The 21656-nt window shown below is 33.2% G+C and overlaps 1 protein-coding gene across 1 annotated transcript in view; it reads right to left on the bottom strand.

Moving 5' to 3' along the window:
* Positions 1-567: 567 nt before the first annotated feature.
* The window catches only part of CAPZA2 (capping actin protein of muscle Z-line subunit alpha 2), a 58850-nt gene continuing 37761 nt past the window's right edge, over positions 568-21656 (bottom strand). Inside the window, exons 4-10 of the mRNA XM_047848693.1 lie at positions 19491-19554; positions 15175-15381; positions 13056-13135; positions 9143-9221; positions 7009-7080; positions 2442-2504; positions 568-1587 (exon numbers count right to left, since the gene is read on the bottom strand). Coding sequence (XP_047704649.1) covers positions 1447-1587; positions 2442-2504; positions 7009-7080; positions 9143-9221; positions 13056-13135; positions 15175-15381; positions 19491-19554 — 706 coding nt within the window. The 3' untranslated portion in view covers positions 568-1446. The remainder of the gene's footprint in view (positions 1588-2441; positions 2505-7008; positions 7081-9142; positions 9222-13055; positions 13136-15174; positions 15382-19490; positions 19555-21656) is intronic.

Here is a 21656-nt window from a genome sequence, read left to right as displayed (position 1 = left end):
TTTCTTCAGAAATCCCAATATGGCAAAACTTGTATTTTAAAATTAGAGAAAACAATTTAACCAAAACCATCAAATTTCATATTAAATTCTCAATGTTTTCAATGCCCAACACTGATTTTTAAAAAGGAATTAAATAACATGCTTTCACTGAGAAATTTTTAAATTCTATACAATTCAAGCTAATGAAATATTTTATTGTACATAATAAAAGTGGTGTTTTAAAAAAAACACTTCCAGGCCCAGACATCTGCAGGAGTATGTGAGGAAGGGATTCCACTGGAGTATAATAAGCAATACTCGATTGAATGAAACCATAAATCCACCCCACTCTCTATAGTAAATACTAACATTCACCACAGGTTTGAAATCCTGTAGCATCAGTACATGTATATTTTAAAATATTACAAACATGCTTATGATGTATAGGAAGACGGAAAAATTTAGACTGTAATGCACACCATATGTACTCCCAGCTTTTCTAATTTACAACCGGTTAAGAATCACAATATCCAAAGAAAGTATTTTAAAATAGTATGTGACTCACTGATAAGTGATATTCTACTCAAATAAATAGGAAAATTTTCATTTTAATGTCACACTGAATTTCAGTACTTTTCAATCCAAGAAAAGAAATAAACTGAGACATGGTCATGAGTTCAGGATTATATATATTACAATTTGCCTTGTTATAATACATTTGTGGCTTTATGATAAAAATAACTCAGGGACATATGGAATTCAAGCTAATTTGCGTAACTGTCACAAGAAAAGAAGCATTAAATGCATTTCTGAAATAAGTATTTTCATTTAATTTCAGAATCTCAAAACAGCATTAGACCTTGGCCTCATTTAAAAAAAGTTTAGTTAAACACTAAGCTAGCTAAATAACCTTCTTGAAAGGTTCAAACACAATTGATATAGAAAATGCTTTCCCTCTAATCTCAATCTTACATAGATGGAAGAGGTGAGGGGGAAAAGGTAGACAATTTCTTTAGCAGCATATATGGCTAAATCCATCAACCACCTTAAACTAGAATGTCCATTATTGACCCCATTAAAAAGAACTGGGCAAATATCAAAAGTTACCCACTTCATAAACCAAAAGACAATAATTTTAGGGTTACGATAAGTAAAATATTTTTGAAAACTTCAAAAACTTTTAACATTAAACTAGAGGAATCATCTCTTAATTGTAAGAAAGATAGGTATAACAGAAAGTAAAAGACATTTAAACTTAACTGATTTTCAATCCTCTGTGAACAAAAGAAATGAAAAAAATAATGGTTGATTAGCTAAGCTTTGTGCTCTAACCAAACTAATTAATTACAGTGATTTTAAATGGCAACAGCCCACCTGACTGGGTAGCCTGACAGTTCTGAATACTTTTGCAATGATTTTTTTTAAAACGCAAAGACACTAAAATGATCCGGTCATGCAGTGTTCATCTTATGCATTCTGCATCTCTTTGCCAATCTTGTAGCTAAGGATCTTGTTCCAATCGATCTTAGTGCGTGTAACTGGCAACTGTCGACGTAAGGCTTTGAAAGTAGTGTCCGACATTGTCTGATAATTCTCACTGATGGCGGTCTATGAAAAATAGTAGTTAAAGTTTAAAAAATCATCGGAACAGAACAATTTATAAAACACAAGAGATGTTTTAGGAAAAATCTTTATTTAAGCAGCCTCTTCCACTGTTTTTAAAAAGTAGAAAAAAAAAGTAAAATAAAAACCCCAATGTGGTTTTAAATGCTATTTAAAAGCAGCTAAGAAAAAGCTTATTATTATTATTTTTTTAAGTAAGCTCTATACCCAACGTGGGGCTTGAACTCACAACTCTTGAGATCAAGAGTTGCTCTTGTGCTCTACTGATTTAGCCAGCCTGGTGCCCCTAAAAGAAGTCTCTGATCATTATGAATAATTAAATTTAATGAAATGAACTTGCAAATTAGATTTGATATTTGTGTGTCCTCATTGTGAATCTATTTTACTATTTCACTCAGAACAATTTTACAAATTACTGTTTGCAAGGACCAGAAATGTGGCCAATCCACAAACTAAATGCCTAAGTTCAAGAGTGAAGGTTAGAAGCTGATAAATAATGTAAAAAGTAGAGTATAAAATGAAATAAGATCTAAGCAAATTATACATAATCCAATTGCTTTGGGAAATACTGCATAAATTAAAAATTTCAATCAGAAATAAAATAAACATTTAAAATCTTGGCATATTGTGACCAATACTCAGAAATTACAGTTGGCTACAACAGTTTTGGCTACATTTTTGTAAGTTTGCCACTGAAATAAAAGAAACAAAAAACCCAAAACACTGTATTTTATTATAGTGAAACAATGAAAAAAAGTCAGGCTTATGACTGAAATTAAAATTTCAGTGCCATAATTTATCAGCAAATATAAATCATGTAATAGTTTTGAAAATCATACCTGGTATTCATTTTCTGCAGCTTCTACAATCTTTATAAACTCTTTTGCTGTCTGCACCTCATTCTGAATAAAAAACAAAACCAAAAGTAAATAGTAATTTAAAACTACACTATTTAAGTTTTCCAATTTTTTTGACTATAGTTGACACACAATGTTACAGTAGTTTCAGCTGTACAACATAGTGATTCAACAAGTTTATACATTATGCTGTGCTCACAAGTGTAGTTACCATCTGTCATCGTACAACACTATTATAGCATTATCGATTGTATTTCTTATTCTGTGCCTTTTATTCCCATGACTTTATTCCATAACTAGAAGCCCGTATTTCCCACTCCTCTTCACCATTTTGCCCATCCCTCACCTCAACTCCCTCCGGCAATCATCAGTTTGTTCTCTGTATTTATATCTGCTTTTTGGTTATACATATTTTTTTTTTTTTTAGATTCCACATGAGTGAAATCCTATGGTATTTGACTCTCTCAGTTTGACTTATCTCACTTAGTATAATACCCTGCAGGTCCACCCATGTTGTTGCAACTAGCACAATCTCATCCTTTTTAATGGATATGTAATATTCCATTATCTGTGTGTATAACTGTATATACATAATTGTGTGTGTACACATACACACATCTCCCACATCTTCCTTATCCATTCATCTATTGATGGGTACTTAGGTTGCTTCCAAATTTTGTAAGTAAGGTTGCAATAAAAATAAGGGGTGCTTGCACAATTAGTGTTTTCATTTTCTTTGGGTAAATATCCATTAGTGGAATTATTAAATCATATGGTATTTCTATTTTTAATTTTTTGAGGAACCTCCATACTGTTCTCCACAGTGGCTATACTAGTTTGCATTCCCACCAACAGTGCATGAAGGTTCCTTTTCCTTCATATGCTTGCCAATACTTATTGTTTCTTATCTTTTTGATTTTAGCCATTCTGATAGGCGTAAGGTGATATCTCATTGTGGTTTTGATTTGCATTTCCTGATGATTAATGATGTTGAGCATCTCTTTATCTGTCTGTCGGCCATTTGTATGTCTTCTCTGGAAAATGTCTATTCAGGTCCTCTGCCCATTTTTTCCCCCTCTGCCCATTTTTAATCAAACTGTTTTTTTGGGTGTTGAGTTGTGTAAGTTCTTTACATATTTTGGATATTAACTAACCCCTTATCAGATACATCACTTGCAAGTATCTTGTCATTCGGTAGGTTCCCTTTCTGTTTTGTTGATGGTTTCCTCCACTGTGCAAAAGCTTTTTACTTGATGTAGCCCCAGTAGTTAATTTTTGCTTTTATTTCCCATGTCTTAGGATACGTACTTTGAAAAATGATCCTAATAGCAAGATCAAAAAAAAAAAAAAAAAATCACTGCCTGTGTTCTCTTCTAGGATTTTTATGGTTTCAGGTTTCACATTTAGGTCTTTAATCCATTTTGAGTTTATTTTTGTGTGCACCAGTATTATTTTTAAATAAGTGTGTCAATGTATGTATGGTTAATGGTTTACTATAATTTAATAAATAACACAGATGAAAATTATGACAAAGGGAAAATACTATACGATCAGTTATCCTAAGTCCAAGGAGAAATAGGCAAAAATATTTTAAAAGTCTACAGAATGAGCCTGGTTTCACTGCTTAAGGAAAGTGAAGTCTTAACACATATTGATGGCGCCTTGGTGGCTCAGTTGGTTAAGCATCTGACTTCAGCCCTGGTCATTAACTAGTGGTTTGTGTGTTTGAGCCCCAGGTTGGGCTCTGTGCTGACAGCTCAGAGCCTGGAGCCTGTTTCGGATTCTGTGTCTCCCTCTCTCTCTGCCCCTGCCCCACTCATGCTCTTTCTCTCTCTCTCAAAAATAAAAATAAACATTAAAAAAATATATTGATAAAAACTTCAGTTATAACACTTAACATGAATCTGACAATCTTACAGGTAAGTAGTCACAGATTTCTAATTAATGACTATCTAAATATTATTAAGTAGGTACTGAACAATATTTACCACCATAAAAATACATTTTAAAAATATTAGGAAAAGCCTAAAACTAAAGGTGAGGGGCACATGGGTGGCTCTGTCGGTTGGGTGTCTGACTTCAGCTCAGGTCATGATCTTGTGGTTCATGGGTTCAGATCCCGTATTGGGCTTCATGCTAGCAGCATAGGGCCTGCTTGGGATTCTCTCCCTCACCCTCTCTCCCTGCCCCTCCCCAACTCCCTCTCAAAATAAATAAACTTCTAAAAATAAAGTTTAATGTGAATTTACTGTAGTGTTTAAATATGTTCTGGAATATATGGGTTTCTTTACTTTTTCCTAACAGTAAAAAAGTTAATAGAAATCTAGACTTTTTCATATATCAGTAGTAATGTAAAATTCTCTAATATCTTATTTTATGTATCATACATATTTGCATATATCTATTTATATTTCCATAACATGTACATTTTTTGTCCAAAAATAGTGGAAGGAAGGAAGAGAGGAAGAAAGAAAGAAAGAAAATAAATCCTGTGTAAGGTAAAGTGAAAAATGCATTTCTAAATAGCATCACAAAAGGCGTGTAAGTCAAGTTTAATTACTATGGCTGTCTCTCACAACTCCAGTCTATAATTTTGTAGACAGCTGTCTAGTAGGAAGAATCTTTGCTCAGTGTCAAACTCCCTAAAGAAGAGAGTACCAAGTACCCTGTTATGCAAATAATGTTACATGTATGCATATGATATAGAACAATACCAAATACAGTGTCTCATGGAAAACCAGACATTAGTTTCTTTTACTGGCAAATTTTACAAGTAGAGTACCATTTAGCAAAAAGGCAGAAATCATCTAAGTGTTAATGAAACATTTTTTTAAATACCAGCTCTCTTCCCTTCTCAGGTAGCATCTGGCCTTACACATTGACACATTTCTTAATGTTAAATCAAACACTTTCTTATATTAAAAATTAACTCTTTATATTTTAGGTTAGCTAATTTTGTGTATTAGTAGTTGATGTTTATAATATATTGGTACTTTTAGGTGTACCTAAAGTATGGGAAAATGTAAAATTTGACTATTAATGTTATATTATTAATATCAGTGGGACAAAAAAATTCCACAAATAAATAGCTGCATATGTAATGGAAAGAGAAAACTCTGTGGGGAAATAAAAGCAAGTTCAAAGTTTCTTGAATTTGAAAGCTGAACTTCAGAAAAACTTCATTAAATCATAATCCAGATAGAGGAGAAAGAAGTAGTTTAAAAGTTAAGTACACAATCAAAGACCTAAATTTAAGAGGTAAAACTACAATTTTCTCAGAAAAAAATACTGGGGTAAATCTTCATGACCTTGGGTTAGGCAAAGGTTTCTATTAATATACCAAAAATACAAGTAACAAGAACAAAAAAATAAATTAGACTACATCCAAACTAAAATCTTTTGTTCTGCAAATGATACGATCAAGACACATGGAACAGGAGAAAATATTGGCAAATCCTGTATCTGATACAGGACTCCTACCCAGAATATATAAGCAACAATCACAACTCAACAATAAAAACACAAATAACCAATTAAGAAATAGACAAAGGATCTAAACAGACATTTTCCCAAAGAAGACATATAAATAACCAATAATACATGAAAAGATGCTCAGTATCATTTTCCATCAGGAAAATGTAAATAAAAATCACAATAAGATTCATCATTCATTCATCATCTGAATTCAAGATTCATTCATATCAACTAGGATTGTTATAATCAAAATGACAGCCATAACTTTTGGTGAGGATGTGGAGAAATTGGAGCCCTCATAGGCAACTGATAGAAATGTAAAATGGTGAAGCCACTTTGGAAAAAGTCTGGCAAAAGTTCTTCAAATGTTAAACATAGAACGACCGTACGACCCAGCAATTCCACTACCGCCAAAGAAAAATTAAAACAAATTAAAACAAAAAAGAGTACACAAGGTTCACAGCAGCAAAAAGTAAAAAACAACACAAATGTCCATCCAACTGATAAATGCAATATGGTATATGGAATATTATTTGGGAATAAAAAAAGTATTTAGTACTGATATATGTTCCAACATGGATACACATTAAAAACACTAGGTTAAATGAAAAAAGTCACAAAAGACCACATATTGTAGGATCCCATTTACGTGAAATGTCCAGAATAACCAAGTCCATAGAGTTAAAAAATAAATTCACAGTTGCCTATGGGCTAAGAGGGGTTTGGAGAAAGGGCTGGTGGGGGGATGGGGAGTGACTGCTAAAGGGTACTGGGTTTTTGGAAGACAAAAAAGTTCTAAATTAGATTCTGGTGATTATTGCACAATCTTGCTTATATACTAAAAAAACATGGAATTTTATACTTTAAATGAGTAAATTGAATGGTATGTGAATTATATCTCAGTAAGGCTGCCAAAAAAGTCAGGTACAGATTTCTAGTTACTTACCATCTTTAATCTACCTAAAAACACTTCAATCAGAAGCAGAAATATTACTTAAAACATTAATTCCAAAACTGTTCTGGTTTTATAGAAGCATTAGGTTGTTGAAATTTTATTTTGGAATTAATTACTTACAGACACTGTTAGGGAATCTTGTATATCTTTATGACTCACTAACTGAACATTACCATCTTCATAATAATGAACCTATTAGAAAAAGAAATTATAGAGACCACATTACAGGAATCATCAAGATCTTCATAGCTTCAACAATCACATCAGTGCAAATGACTATCAATTTCCACTCTAAACCTAGACTTTTCTGCTGAGCTCCTGACCTTTCAAACCCCAGTGAAACTTTCTGCTCTCAGTCTAGTGAGGAAACAAATTTGCAGTTCATGCATTTACTCAGGCAAGCCCTCCACCAACCTGACTACTGGACGTTTTTACCTCATAAGATACTCTACTGATATCTAAACTCAAGATATCCAAAATTGAGCTCACAATATTCCCTCCCAAATGTTGCTCCTCTTTTGTGCGTTTCCACCAACCATTTAATTCCTCGAATTCAGACACGAATTTATTCAATAAACATTAATTGAGTGGTTACTATATATGCCTGCTACTACAGAAAGTTCTAGGGACGCACAGCTTTTAAAAAGAGAGTCCCTGGCCTTATATTCCAACACAACACAGTAAGAGTTATGTACAAAGTCTTGAGACTATGAGATTTAAAGAAGGATTTCAGAAAAGAGGCAACAATACTTGCATTTAGCAATATGAGTATGACAACAATTAAACCAGGGAAGGTAAGGCAACTGAACTTAGAGACAGCACTCTTTAGAAAGGCTTGGAGATACTTATAGCTGGCGTGTGTGTGAGATTGGAGAGGGAGAAGAGTGGCTAGAGAAATAAATACATAAAGACAAGTCAACTTTGGGCCTTATATGCCATGCAAATATGTCTGGACTATCTAGTAGGTTAGAGTGGTCTTAAGTAAGAAAGTAATATATCTAGATTTACATTTTAAAAAATTATCTTTGTGATGGTGGCAATGTGAAAAATAGATGAGGGGATGGCAAAGGGTCCAGTAACTCAACAAAATAACAATTATATGCTAGGCAACATGCTAACTGATGAAGATAGAACTGTGAGCTAGAAAATTCCAGTTCTCAACAAGCTTTGGCTCAACAGAGGCTTAGAGGCTTCATTTTAGAAATTATCCAGGTGAAAGCTACTGATGCCTAACTATCGGCCTCATTGGTCATCATTTATCAAGAATTTCATGTCTGGCTCTGTTCTAACCATTTTGCCCGTATCAACTAATCTTCAGGCAATCATCTGAGCTTTCTATTGCTGTTTTCGTTTTTTGACTCATGAGGAAACAAGCAAAAATGGCTAAATTAAATGACTTCCGGGTGTCACACAACTAAGCGAACAGTGCTGGGATTCAAACCCAGGCAGTCTGCTTTCAAAATCCATGCTCTTAGCCTCTATTCTCTTGCCCTTAATGGACAGTTATACTGAGACATAAAAGCAATAGGATACAGGTAAGAAATGTATAGTGGAGTCAAATGATAGAAGAGCAGTATCTGATTCATCTTTATTCCTTTATGGCTTTTAGCACAACACCTTTCATGGTAGTTAACAAATGTACTGAATAAGTAAGTGAACCAAGACAGAAAAAGTCATTTCCTTTAACTTGTTTAGTAATATTTATATTCAAATACTTGGCCTTAGTTATTAAAGGTTTTTCTATATAAACATTTGAGTTTACATTAAGAGTCAAAAAATTCAATTATGGTGGATTTCTTATAAGAAACCAAATAGGAGCACAGAAGATACTTAAAGGATATATGTCATAGGTACATATATTAATATATACATATAATAAATAGGTATTTATAATCCAATACACATACATATACTAATATTAAACTTCACAATTCCACCTAATTCAGAAGACAGAACAGCACAACTCAAATTCAGAGGATGCTTGGATGAACAAACTGTATGATGAGAAGACCAAATGGTAGCATCTAATTTTAGCTGTGTTTTGAGAATCTGTAAGCTATCTTTGCAGATTTTTGATGACTGCAAGGTTATTTGAAAGATGAAATCAGCACTACTTGTTTTTCCCATTACCTCAAAACAAAGATCTGGAAAAGAAATGGTGATTGTGTACTAAGAAAATGTAAACTTATGAATTAGTTGTTTCTCTGTTCAGAATCATCTCAAGATCAGTAAACAAATACTTTTTATTTCATACCTGAATTTTCAAGATGCCAACCACCTGAGTGGTTGAAGGAGTGATTGTAAACTTCCACTCTGACCTCCAACGACCATTCCTTAAAAATAAAAACAGCAGCTGTAAATAAGGTAGGGAAAATAATTTGAATAAATTTTAAGTTCCAGATTTAAATGTAGTGCTACAGCATGAGAGTAAGTGGGAAGGACACCGGATATTCATTTTTTAATCACTGAAATATTTAAAAGAATCAAAGGGTTAAGTTCAGTTATGAGCTATATTTAATCTTCATCCTATTGATAAAAAAGGGCCTATATAATGGATGGAACTAAAGAATTCTAAAGCTAAGGCTTAAAATACAGTTCAAAACTAAATAATATAAACTACTTTTGGAGAAAATCTTAAGCTACTTCTTCACAACCAACACACTTGCGCTTTAATTAAGAATAAACTGGGGGCGCCTGGGTGGCTCAGTCGGTTAAGCGTCCGACTTCAGCTCAGGTCACGATCTCGCGGTCAGTGAGTTTGAGCCCCGCGTCGGGCTCTGGGCTGATGGCTCGGAGCCTGGAGCCTGCTTCGGATTCTGTGTCTCCCTCTCTCTCTGCCCCTCCCCATTCATGCTCTGTCTCTCTCTGTCTCAAAAATAAATAAAAAGGTTAAAAAAAAAATTAAAAAAAAAATAAACTGAGTAAACAGGTGAAAGGGAATAGGAGATACAGGCTTCCAATTATGAAATTAATAAGTAAAGAGGATAAAAAGATAGGAAGAGGGAATATAGTCAAAAGTATTGTAATAAGGTATGGTGACAGATGGCAGTTTTACTTTTGGTGAGCACAGCATAACTATAAACTCGTTGAATCATTACATTGTATACCTTAAACTAATGTGACCTTGTGTGTCAAGTATACTTCAATTAGAAAAAAAAAAGAATAAACTGAATAAATGTTCAGATCATCAGGGGCTTTCACAAATACAGTCAATGCAGTCTGACATTCAGTGAACCAAATAATTTTTAAAAAGAATGGACAGAAATACAACATTTCAAGGTTCTGATATTTAGATTATATAAGGAGTTGTACGAGTCAATTTTTTTTTTCTTTTCCTGTTTTAGGATTAAATTTCCACATAAAAGGTATAACCTCTTCTCACTTCTCAAAGGGACTTTTAGGGGGCATCTAGTGGCTCAGTCAGTTGAGCATCTGACTTTGGCTCAAGTCATGACCTCGCAGTTCATGAATTTGAGCCCCATGTCTGGCTCTCTGCTGTCAGTCTGTCAGCATGGAGCCTTGCTTTGGATGCTGTGTCTCCCTCTCTCTGCTCCTCCCCCACTTGCGCTCTCCCAAAAATAAATAAATATTTAAAAAAACACAACTTTTGGCATACAAATTAACAACATTAATGGTAGGAAATTGTGACATCACAAACAAGCAACGAGTATATTGTTAACTCATTTTTGTCTCCCAGATAATGAATTTTATCCTGTTTTTTTCTGCCTTTTCGCAGCAACCCTTCCTTCTACCTCTATTTGCTTTTTGAATACTAAAGACATATTACGAAATGCAAACTGATACCTGTTAGGTTTTTCTGAACAGTACCATGTATTTCTAAAATAGCCATAGAGCTAATGGATTCACTATACTGGCTTTGCTATAAAATTACTTCTGGGATCCTTACAGTATTCTTGCAATCTACCCAATCATGAAAATCCATAGAATGAGAGTACTCTCATAGCTACAGTTAACACTTAACATCTGAAAAGTGCTATTATTAGAACAATGTTTCTGATCTACAAAACAAAAGAGAATTTTATACCATGTCTTGATGTTGAATGATATCCAAAATTGTCTATAAGTAGCTCATTTGGAAAAAGAACCTAGGTCTATTTATTTTTTATTTCATGATTCCAAAAGAAGTTACAATATTCCCTTTATTTAGGTATTAGGATTGAGTAGTAGTGAGTTCGAAGCACATACATTTCAGATTTATTATGCCCACATGCATATATCAACACTGACTGCAAAAAGAAAAAAGTAATTCCAAATCAGGTAATGGTAACAATTTAAGAACTATTTCAAAAGATCCTTCCAAAGGCATTACTACCATATAGTAATGGTAAATGATGCTCAGTAGATGGTACCCTTTTATCAATGGAGTACATACTTGAGATGTCCTAGACTTTATATTCTTCCCTTCTCTTTTATTAACACTGTAATTAATAAATGTGTTTTTATTCAACAAACATTTATTAGGCCTCCAAAAAACTGCTAACCACTAGGGAAACAGTAGAGACCAAGAAGAGAATGTACTAGTGAAATCTAAGAAACGTCCATGATTAATACCTTTCAAGTTTTATTCCATCTGTATTTTCGGCAAACTCAAGTATATTTCTTTGTAACAAACTAAGATTTTAGTGAGATTATTGTGGTATGTCATGTTTAACACTTTGGAATGTCATTTAAAATTTATCTTTTCTAAAAAGTGGAAGTTTTAACTTCAATGATACAATGTTCATAGTGGTAGTATGGGAGAAAAATTCACATTTTTGTGAAGCAAATTCGTGAGAATAGAAAAGTCAAGAACAAACATCATCTTCATTTTACAGATGCTAACGCTCAAGTAAGTTCTATTTTTGAAAACTGATTAGTAAATTCACTATAACATCTCCAATACATTTTAAAGTAAAACTTAGTAATAAGAATTTTCCTTTAATAGTTCAACCTCAGTAAGATTGATTTTTGGATATATATCTTAGCACAAATACAATAAATTAATAATGATTTTGTGAAGATGTATTTCTTTAGGACATTGGTAGGTTACTGCTACAAGTTTTTATGCCTAAAATGGAGACACTACATTTATATTAAGTTCATAAAAGTAACTTTGTACACCAGAATCTTTAGGGAACTAAAGCTTGTCATAAAGGCATATGTTTACAGATGGAATTGATTTTCCTTCAGTGATAATGGATCTGCATTCCTCCAAATGTTCTTGGTTAACCTTGTAGCCTTGCATTTATTTCTAAGATGGTTAAACAGTGGAGCAATCTTGGGCCATGGACCAAATCAGTCCATAGGGGTTACTGATACCTCTTACTCTACCCTCAAGAGCACAACCAACTTAGGTAACAAGTCAAATATTATGACTATACTTACTCTGATGATCTTAGCATGTATTAACAAAACAGGAGATTAAAGGTAAACACTTCACTCAATTCTGAGTTTATGAAGTCTTGCTGAGCCTCAGAATTTTATTAAAAGAGGTATCTCAGAAACAGTCTTGTCCAAAAAATAAAAAAGCCCAACAATATGTCAAAGGTCCAAGATTAATAGGGAAAGTCATTGCTTTAGGGAACTGGGCTTTTATAAGAATTAATCAACAATATAATTTGATCACAAAATTATAATCTAGTTAAAATGAAATTATGATTATAATCTGCCTCATTGTATAAAGCATGTCCTCACTTCCTTACATTGGCCAACCAAGCACACTAAGCAATCTACATGAAAACATCTACTTCAGAGCCCCCAAAGTTCACCAGAAAAATCACTCTTCTTTCCTTTATGATCACCTCTGTCTTCCTCTCCCATAGAAGTCTCACTCAGGAACAATTCCTTCTCAGAATGAGCATATGGGCTTGCCAACTGGTCTGCTCACAGCCACAAATGTTCTCTGAGGATGCTGCTTGCAAGTCTCTAAAAACACTCAATGTAATCCCACGCTCTTTTCACAGAGTGTCAATGGATTTACTGCTACCTTTAAATAAGTATGCAGATTATGAAGCAAATACCTTTCTTATATGAAAAAGCTAAAGTTTCATGTTTAGATTGCACTTAGTCAATTATAAACAAATAAGGTATAGGTCCAACTAATAAAGCAAGGACTACAAAGGATATAAACAATGTCAAAATTCCCCAAACACAGAATTGTCACTTACCAAAAGTTTTTTGCTTGGAACTGATGGCTTTCTATGCATGCAATAATGGTTTGCTGTCCATCTATTTTTTTACCATATACCTTAATGGCAAAAAAATAAAATAAAATAAAATAAAAAGAAGAGTGAATTCAGGGCCACAGAATGTTCAACTTTAAACATCTATAAAAAAAATTGTGTATCACTTTGATAGGAACATATAAAAGAATACCAAGTAGGTCATTATTTCAATATAGTTGCTAGAAAAACAAGTACTCTAACACATACACCTATAATCACAAATTCTTAGTGAATCATGAAAGAGCTCAAAATTTATTTATTTACATTAAATGTTTATTTATTCTGAGAGAGAGTACAAGTGAGGGAGGGGCAGAGAGAGGGGGGACAGCGGATCTGAAGTGGGCTCTGCATCAACAGCAGCGAGCCCAATGTGGAGCCTGAACTCACAAATCATGACATTATGACCTGAGCTGAAGTTGGATGCTTAATCGACTGAGCCACCCAAATGTCCCAAGAGCTCAAAATTTATGAAATAGGGTTGCTGGGCGGCTCAGTCGGTTAAGCATCCAACTTCGGCTCAGGTCATGATCTCGCAGTCCATGAGTTCGAGCCCCGTGTCAGGCCCTGTGCTGACAGCTCAGAGCCTGGAGCCCGCTTCAGATTCTGTGTCTCCCTCTCTCTGTCCCTACCCTGCTCATGCTCTGTCTCTCTCTGTCTCAAAAATAAATAAACATTAAAAAAATTTTTTTTTTAATTATGAAATAAAACTCATTATTACACTCTAAAATATTCACAAACATCCTAGACATAGCAAACTTTTCATTCCAAAAACAGGTATCACATGGACAGTTTATTTTAAATGTATAGATACCAATTTGGCTGTTTACACACAAATAAAAATTGGATCTACATTGTGATTATCTTTGTTTCCTTTACGATCTTAGGGGTTGCCATTTCTTTAGTCATTTTACAAAGTATGAGGACAGAGCTGAGAAAGTTAATTTACGTAGAGATGAGAAAGATCATTAATAGAATGCCTGTGATAATATGATGACGTCATTTCACCTCTTGCTTACTGCCTCAAAAGTAATGGATACTTTTGTGTCTTTCAATCCTCCTGGAACAAATAAGATTGTCATACTCAACCTAGCAATCTATTCTTGAGTTATTCCTCCAAAATAATTCTAATCAACAAGGTTATAATTCAAAGAATTTGTAAAGTATTTTTGGTTATGTTGCAATTTTTCCTCAAGTAATTACTGAGAGCTAGATACTTAATGGGACCATATGAATTTCTGTCCTACCCAGAAAACTTCTGAGAGTGAAATGGGATACTACTGGTAATATTAATAATTATGTTGGGAAAACAAGTATAAACAAGGATGTATGGTAACCTTAGGTTCCAGAGGTAGGCAGAGGCCAGGTCCACAGGGCTACAAAAGTTTGGACTCTGTTCAGAAGCCTGGATTCTATCCTAAGTGTAACTAACGGAAAAACCTTTGAATGATTTCAAGCATGGGATTTTCATGATCTGATCTGAATTTCAAAAGATCACTCAGGCTATGGAAAGGATCAAAGAAACACAAACTGTGGGGACATGAAAAGACTATTTGGATACAATCTTATGAGAAAAAGAAAAGAAAAAGCATTCCTAGACACTATCATAGTTTATCCTGAAAATATAAAAATAGGTTAAACCTATGAAAGAACAACATTAAAAAAAAAAAACTTGATTATAAAACATGCAGGGACATGACTCCACTTCCAAATAATTTTATTTCTTCTAAGAGCTTATAACTTAATGAAAAAAAAGTCAGATGTAAAGTTAGTGAGATGAGTTGTGAACAAGAGATTAAAGAATCTTATCAAGCTCTAATCAATGCAGGACAATTCTTACATGGATTTAATTCAAGGTACAACCATTTTTCCATTTTAGGCAATCATAATATATTTACTATTTAGAGTTTCTTGAAAAAATATTCTTAGAAATATTTACTTCAAGGAAAAAAATGGCAAGTTATAAAATACCAGTTCTGTAAACTATTACAGATTTCAGGAGACCATAAAAACATTGTCATATTTACGTAAGACAGAAGAAAAAATATGCATATCGATGACTTACAGTGCAGACCCCATTTGGATAATGTTCTTTTACATAAGCTCGCAGAGCAGTTTCTACTGAAGTTCTCCATGATTCAACTGCATTTTCTGCTTCATATGGTCTTGGATCAGTCGCTTCCTTTCTTAAGTGATCAAATTTGAAACAGATTCTGTTTTTGGGATCCAAAAACTTTCCATTTCCCAAGTCGCCATGTTCTGTTATCAATACCTTTAATGATGCAATGAATTTTGGAAAAAAAAAGTATTTAAATCAGCATTTAAGTACTAATATACATTAATATACATTCACTTAAACTTTGTCCTTAACATGGTAAAATAATTCTACTCCAAGCAACGGATTTAACTATATGGCACAACTATAGTAATTCAAATGAGGCTATTCTCATTCAGCTTAGATTAGTGGATCTGACTTTCTCCCAGTATAATTTCTGGCTACCTGGTGAAAATAATGCATCTTTTAATACTGGAGTTTTGTGGGTTTTTTTGAGAACTATAAACAGTTTATTATTTCTGTACTCAGTTTCCAGTCCACAAAACTAGGAAAATGGTAATAACCTCCAATGAGAATGGTTACAAGAATAGCTTTAACGCTGACATAATACTCTTCAGTGTGCCCTATATTGTTCCTGGGCCCCAAATCTCATCTACTGTGAAGTGCCTGCTTATTTTTATAATCTATTCATTGACAGCTGTTTTCAACAGACTTCCAAATTTTTAAACATGTAACTTATTCATTTATGTATATTTAAATTGTACATGCATAAATCTGATATTCTGTGCTTTATTTTAAAAGTTTCCCTCTTTTTCTTCCCTCCCAACTCTCCCAATCTTTGATTCCTTACCTATGTCGGGACTTCCCCCTCCCTCTGATAACAAATCATGTAAACATAGGATGTATTCTTCTAAATTTTTTTCAGTCCTATAATCCTACATAAATACACATCTATTTATACATACACACATATACAGGGTTTTTTGGGGTCACTGTTTCACAAGAATGGAATGAAAATGTGCACATGCACACACATTTTTCTGCATCTGGCTTTTTTCAACATCAACATTATACTTAGAGAAATCCTTCAAAGTCAACTGGTAAACCTCTTATTCTTTTTAATGGCTGCATAAATGTCCCATAATGTAAATATAACATAATTTATTCTGCCATTCCTTTACTGATGGAACATCTCTTTATTTTCTGGCTGTTTTTCTTTTGGGGGGGGGGAGGAATAGGTACATTAAAACTTTTAAGTATTTTTGTACATAAATTTTAACATACTAATGTTTTTATTTCCATTAAAGGCTTCTACATCTCTTAAATAGATTTCTAGCAGTGGAGACAGTAGGTAAAGGGTCTATATGTTTTTAATTCTTCCAAAAAATGGTTGTGACAATCCACATTTCTATGAACAGTATATAAGATGTACTTCCTTTCACATTACCATCATCAATAGGCATACAATTCTTTATTCAGTCTAACAGGTATAAAATTTCTCATTACTTTAACTGTATTTCTCTGACTACTCATAGATCTAAATTTCTTTTCATGTGTGGGCCATTTGCTCTTCTGTGAACAAATATTCTTTAATATTTTTCATCTGAGTTGTTTTTTGTCTTATAAATTTATGAGTCCTTTGTTTAAGGTATCTGTTTCATTTTATGGTTAAAATAATTATTATGTAGCAAAATGTCCATCTTTTCTTCTATAGTTTCTGGGTTTCCAGACTTTAAGACAGTCTTTCCTGCCTTAATATTGTACAAGTAGACTCTTTTCTCTTAAAATTTTAATCATTTTACAAATTTTTAATCTACCTGAAATTTATTTCTGTACATTGTGAGACAGAGGTTCAACTTAACTTTCTTCTTGACAGAAACCAGTTGTGTCAATTTTTTACTTTTTGTCTGTCTAAATTATGATCTTGTCATATAAAAAAATTTTCATATATTCTGGGACTAAATTCTGGTTCTATATGCTGCTATATTGATCTGTTTATCTACTTTATACAATACCATTCTGATTTGACTTTACATTGGTTATAAAGCATCTTCTGCTATCTAGAAATTCTCTTATCTATTCTTATTGTTCTTACATTTTCCTTGTTTTTTTCCCAAGCATGTATTTTTTTCGCATAAATCATGAACATTTTGACCAATTAAAAAAACTATTAGGATTCTAATCAAATTACATTAAATTCACATTTTAATTTTTAAGTAATTTAACTTTCTATTTCAAAATGGAATGTGGTGTTGCCTTCCCATTGTTCATCACAACCTGTTTTGTGTTTTGTTTTGTTTTTTAAATTTTTTCTTTAATGTTTTTATTTTTGAGACAGAGAGAGACAGAGTATGTATGAGCAGGGGAGGAGCAGAGACAGAGAGGGAGACACAGAATCCAAAGCAGGCTCCAGGCTCTGAGCTGTCAGCACAGAGCCTGACGCGGGGCTCAAACCCATGGATCGTGAGATCATGACCTGAGCCGAAGTCGGACGCTCAACCGACTGAGCCACCCAGGCACCCCCTCACCTGTTTTGTGTTTTAAGAAGATAACCACAATTGTCTTCACAATCTTTTGCCTTTCATATTAAAATTATTCCTAGGTTAATGCACAGTTTTACCATTTAAAACGGAATTCCTCCCCCTCCAACCATTTCTAGTGTAAAGTACTCATTTGGCACGAGGGAAAACAGCTAATGAGTTTTGTATACTTACCTTAAATTCAGCCATCCCACAAAAATTTTTTAAGTCTAGCAGTTTCTTTTGCTTGGGAGGTTAGTTTTATAAATCATGCCACCTAAGAGTTTTCTTTTCCTTCCTAAAGCTTTAAAAGATCTCATTCTCCTGTCTTATTTGCCATACCTCCATTTATGTTAGATAATAGTGATAAGCAAACCTGGCAAATTGTCTATTTTAACTAAAATTATTTTATTGTTTGTAGTCTATGATATTTACTGTGATTTTTGTTAAAAAGTCTACTCTATTTAAGAGGTTTTATTCTATCCCCAGGTAACTTAGGGTTTTTGTAATGAGAACTAGCAAATTCCTTTTCACTGTCTAGTGATACATCATAAAATTTTTTTCTTTGATTTGTTTAATAGAGAAGACCAATATATTGTCTGACATGGAACCACTCATGCATTTTTGTAATAAATTCTATTTAGTCTTCATATTTCATTTTTTAATATATTTCTGAAGTCTATTTGTTAATATCTATTTAAAGTTTTTAAATCTACGATCACATGTGAGATTAGTGTAGTTTGCTTTTTTTGTTTTACCTTTACTAGGTTTAAGTATTAATAGTACGCTAAGTTCATAAATGAGTTTGGGAGCTATTTTGAAAAGGTGGATTCCCTGGACCCAGCAAATATTCTTCTAGGGATTTATCTTAAGAAAATAATAGTCAATGTGCCCAGAGGTACAAAGATAAACAATAACTTTGTTTACCGTTAAAGAAAAAGAAAGGAAAAAAAAAAAAACAACACCAAAACCAAAACCCAACATTTCCCAAGGGAAAAGCAAATTTAGGAGATTCATAAAATGAAACACTACACAGGTTCGTATATGTGTACACACATGCCTGTCTATACACATATGCTTGTTTTCTGTGCAGTTACAAGTCATCTTCTGTCTACACTTTCCCTGTAAATACAAGACTACATACTACATAATGAATAACGCCAAAAGCAAGCTTTGACATAACGAGCCACTTAGAATTGTTACAACTCTCATGTTCTACCTACCAGTTCCTTCTGTATATTGTTTTACATAAATTGTGCTTCACAAAAGCACAATATGAATTAATACAATCATTGTTCGATTATTTGTAACTCTAAACCAAAAAAACCCCAAAAAACAAAAAACAAAACTAGTGACCTTTGGTAGCTTTTCTTAGCAATTCTAGCTTTCACTTTGGAAAGAAAAGATTTAATAATTACTAAATGCTAAGTTACTCACATGAAGAACTGTAGAATTCCAGAGCAACCAAAATATGATATAAATCTTACTAATATATATTCTAGATTTTGGATTAATATAGGATTGATTTTTTTTCCTATAAAAAACAAGAAAGTAGATTTAAAGCAATTATTTTCTAAAATCTCAAAAGAATTACATTTGAACACTTCTAAAAGGGACTTTCTGCTAATAGTATTATCGGTCTCAACAAAAGAAACCAAATTTTCAATTACTTTGCCCATAAGTGGCTATGATTAAAATGAACACTTTTTAATCTTTACACATACCATTTCACAATTCTTATGGAATACATTAACCATTATAAATGAAACAAAGAATAGTCAGATCCTGTGTTCATATGAAACATACCTGATCTTCATAACCTTCAATTTTTACTGGAGTAAACTGGTCCAAATTATACTGTGCAAATGCACTAAAAAAGAAAAAGGCCAATTATTCAAAGTTACAAACTTACCACTCTTAAAATATCATGAACAATTCACTTGTCAATAAATCTCCTGCACTACATATGGCAAGTTAAATAAAATTATAATTCTCCATTATTGATCTTATGTTAACTAAAATTATTATACAGATATGGCTACTTTTAAAACTGATGAATAATACCCAACCTTCAATGTTTAGCAAAAGAAAATTAAATCAGTAAATATAATTTGACTTTTCACTCAAAACCTTGAAAGTAAAGGTTAGCCATCTACATATCTAATTATTCAAGTATATATTTAGTACAAAATATACCAGGAAACAGAGCAGGTGCTAGGAGAGATGCAAAGAGTAATCAGACAGATCCTCTGATCAAAGGACTTACAGTTGAATAAGAGATAATAGATAAACATAACCATAACATAAAGTAGAAAGTACTATAAGACAATGGCCAATAAAGAAGCATCAAGGAGAATTATTTATTTTAATTTAAATTTAAATTTAAGTTTTATTTTATTTATGAGAGAGAGAAAGAGAAGGTGCAAGTGAGCGAGGGTCAGAGAGAATCCCACGCAGGCTCCACACTGAGAATGGGGCTGGAGCTCACGCGTTTGCAGGGCTCCAACTAACGAACTGTGAAATCATGACCTGAGCTGAAATCAGCCTCTTAACCAACTGAGCCATTCAGGTACTCCAAGGAGAATACATATTTTTAAAAACTATATTCCATGAAGGCAAGAATAAGAAGAGAAGTAGGGGTGATTTCATTAGAAATCTGACAATGAGAAATGGCCTTGAAATAATGGGTAGAGTATTCCATTTAGAGAGACCAGGATAAACAAAACACATGAGAAGATAGGTTAGGTTCACACCATAGGAAGCACCAAGCTCAAGGCCTGACACATAGCATTGTGTTCAATTATATTTACTAAATTGAAAGGCCCTGGTTGATAGAATAATTACTTCATTTGGGAGGCAAAGCAGAATCACAGAAACTTTTTGAGAAGGAAGAACCTAACTACCTCTAGAGAAGATTAATCTGGTAGCAGTGTGGATGACAACTGGACAGTGGAGCAACTAGAGCCAAAAAAAAAAAAAAGGCAGTTAGGTTGTTACTAGGCAAATGTCCATGTTAGAACTGCTGAAGAGTAGGAACTAGGAAATGGTGATAAGTTGGATTTGAGAATAAAACCTCTCTATTCTATGAGTAATACTAAATTACATATTTATGTAATATATTTATAGGAAAGCTTTTCATAGTACAAAAAACTATCTAGAAAATAAGTAAGGATCATATATATAACCTGGGAATTTTTTCTCCACTTAAAAGATATTGAGTATTTTGAAATTTGGAAATACATCTCTAAACCTATTCTACCTGGAAGATTTTCTAGATGGCAAGACATCCACTGAACTTTGAGGTATTAGCTACTGAGTCTCCTCTAGAAAGGAATGTTTGGTTGAGCAAAGCACTACTGATAAATTAGCAGACTAGCAAATGCAAAATCTAGCAAAGTAGAATTAAATTACTAGCTGTCAAATTCCTGACACTGAATGTTCAAAAAAGATGGGGGGGGGGGCGGTATACACATAGAAATGCATGATGTGGGAGCGGGGAGGAAGGGTAGTACTCACTTCTGATCTTAATTCATTAAAACTATAATTTTCCTAAGAATAGCTTCAACATAGCCAGGCAGTTACTACCCTTTAAGTGAATTGATCTCAAAAGTATGTTTGAGATGAAAAAAATAAAAAAAGTTTCTAGATCACTTAGATATTAGGATTCACTTTCTAGTGAAAGACATATTTAAATAATATATGTAGATAGTAATTTGATTCTAGGCCCTTTACTGCCCATAATACCAAACCCCATCCATACATTACTTGGGAGTGAGGAATAAAGAGGAAATCTGAAAAGGCGACTATGAGTTTAAAATAGGTAAATTTTTTTCTTAAATGCTCAAAGCAAATTAAATAGGTGACAGTTACATGGTATTGTGGGAAAGGTACTCACTAACCTAGGACTCAGAATACATAATACCTAGGTTTTGTCCAAACCCTGTTATTAGCTAGCATGGGGCCCACTTACCT

The sequence above is a fragment of the Prionailurus viverrinus genome, chromosome A2 (genome assembly GCF_022837055.1).
Source record: "Prionailurus viverrinus isolate Anna chromosome A2, UM_Priviv_1.0, whole genome shotgun sequence".
Taxonomy (NCBI): Eukaryota; Metazoa; Chordata; class Mammalia; order Carnivora; family Felidae; genus Prionailurus; species Prionailurus viverrinus.
This window is presented reverse-complemented; position numbering and strand designations above follow the sequence as displayed.